At 53.0% G+C, this 1,332-nt stretch overlaps 1 protein-coding gene across 1 annotated transcript; it reads left to right on the top strand.

Annotated features, from left to right (window-relative positions):
* Nucleotides 1-45: 45 nt before the first annotated feature.
* KVP18_004460 (uncharacterized protein) lies at nucleotides 46-636 on the top strand (the record flags this gene model as incomplete). The annotated part of the gene is made up of 1 exon (XM_067957099.1): nucleotides 46-636. The coding sequence occupies one exon, from the start codon at nucleotides 46-48 to the stop codon at nucleotides 634-636; it is 591 nt and encodes a 196-aa protein (XP_067806596.1).
* Nucleotides 637-1,332: the final 696 nt, after the last annotated feature.

Below are 1,332 nucleotides of genomic sequence, written 5' to 3'. Positions count from 1 at the left end.
GCCCAGCATCCGGAGTCCCTCATTCCTCGGCGGTTGTACCCGATAATGGACGATGGCACCACCATTATCAGTAAAGGACACAGACAGTACTCCCAGGTCCCCCACTTCAGTCAGCCGTTCCAATTCCTACAAGACCAACAAGACCCCTTCCAGAAGCCACGAATCTTGGTCGCGACAGACGCCAAAAGCTTCGCCAAAAACCAAACAGACTACACCCAACTCCAACCTGCCAACACTCCTTTGTTGACACAGTTCGATATGCCATTGATACGCCGAGAGATCCACAAACTCGTCAGTGGTTTCGGAGCTAACGTCGTAGAGGACACCGACGCAGTTGCACACACCGGCAAATACGGCTGTGGCGCTTTCGGAGGCAACGAGGCAATGAAGTTTTTGATCCAGTGGCTGGCGATGTCAGTGTGCCAAGTGGACATGACGTACTGCAAAAAGCCGACGGATGCACCTGAGCTTGACCAGATCTACTCTCTATTGCAGGGCAAGACGGTAGGCTATATCTGGACTCTGTTGGGCTCCCTGGCGCAGCCCCCCTTCCGACAGACCCTAGCTCAGACTCCGCCCGCTGGCTGGAACAGCGAAGTGCTGCAGTTTGTAGCTCAGTTCGTTGCGAATAACTGATGCGTCGGCGTTTTGATGACATGGGAAGAGTGCTTACAAGCCTGTTTGATTACCAATGTTTACATGGACGACTCCTTATTTTTGATCGCTCGGTTGTCAACATTGAAAGCTTCGGAAGCAGGGATCTTCACCCGTAGTGACTCACACCTTGTAGGGCTGGCAGTATGGCCTCCTATAGTTACAGTGCCGCCGGTAAAGGATACCTAGGATACAAGTAGGAGGGCTCATACGTGAGTCTTCAAGAGTAATCGTGATGGGACGGGTGGAACGTGTTGGCGTCTGATCCTCTCGCAACTTGCAACCGCCGCCTATGATCTCTACACGAGCTGCTTAACCCATATTCATAGGACAGACACCTCTCAATTCTCACACGGGAGATGTCGAGTGCTGCCCGCTGGAACCGTTGCACATCGTGGCAACGCTTCTTACCACACATCTTATGCTTCGGGTGACACCGATTCCTCCCCTTGCACTTGTGGTGTTTGACGTGACGCTTCTTAGCACAGCCCTTCTTACACCGCTTACGATGCCTCTTACGGCACTTCTTGTCTTTGCAATGGATTTGGCAGCGGCTCATCTCAACATCGCGGCACTCGTGAGCCCTGGCGACATCAACAGGGCAGTGATAACAGCTAGTATGGGGTTGACTGAGCGCCACGGCATATTCTGCGTGGCCGGAGGCAGCGCAGAATAATA

The sequence above is a fragment of a genome, assembly GCF_019968955.1.
Source record: "MAG: Porospora cf. gigantea A chromosome Unknown PgA_NODE_7131_length_1554_cov_2594.77, whole genome shotgun sequence".
Lineage (NCBI taxonomy): Eukaryota > Apicomplexa > Conoidasida > Eugregarinorida > Porosporidae > Porospora > Porospora cf. gigantea A.
Note: the sequence above shows the minus strand (reverse complement) of the source record. Positions and strands in the feature narration are given on the sequence as shown.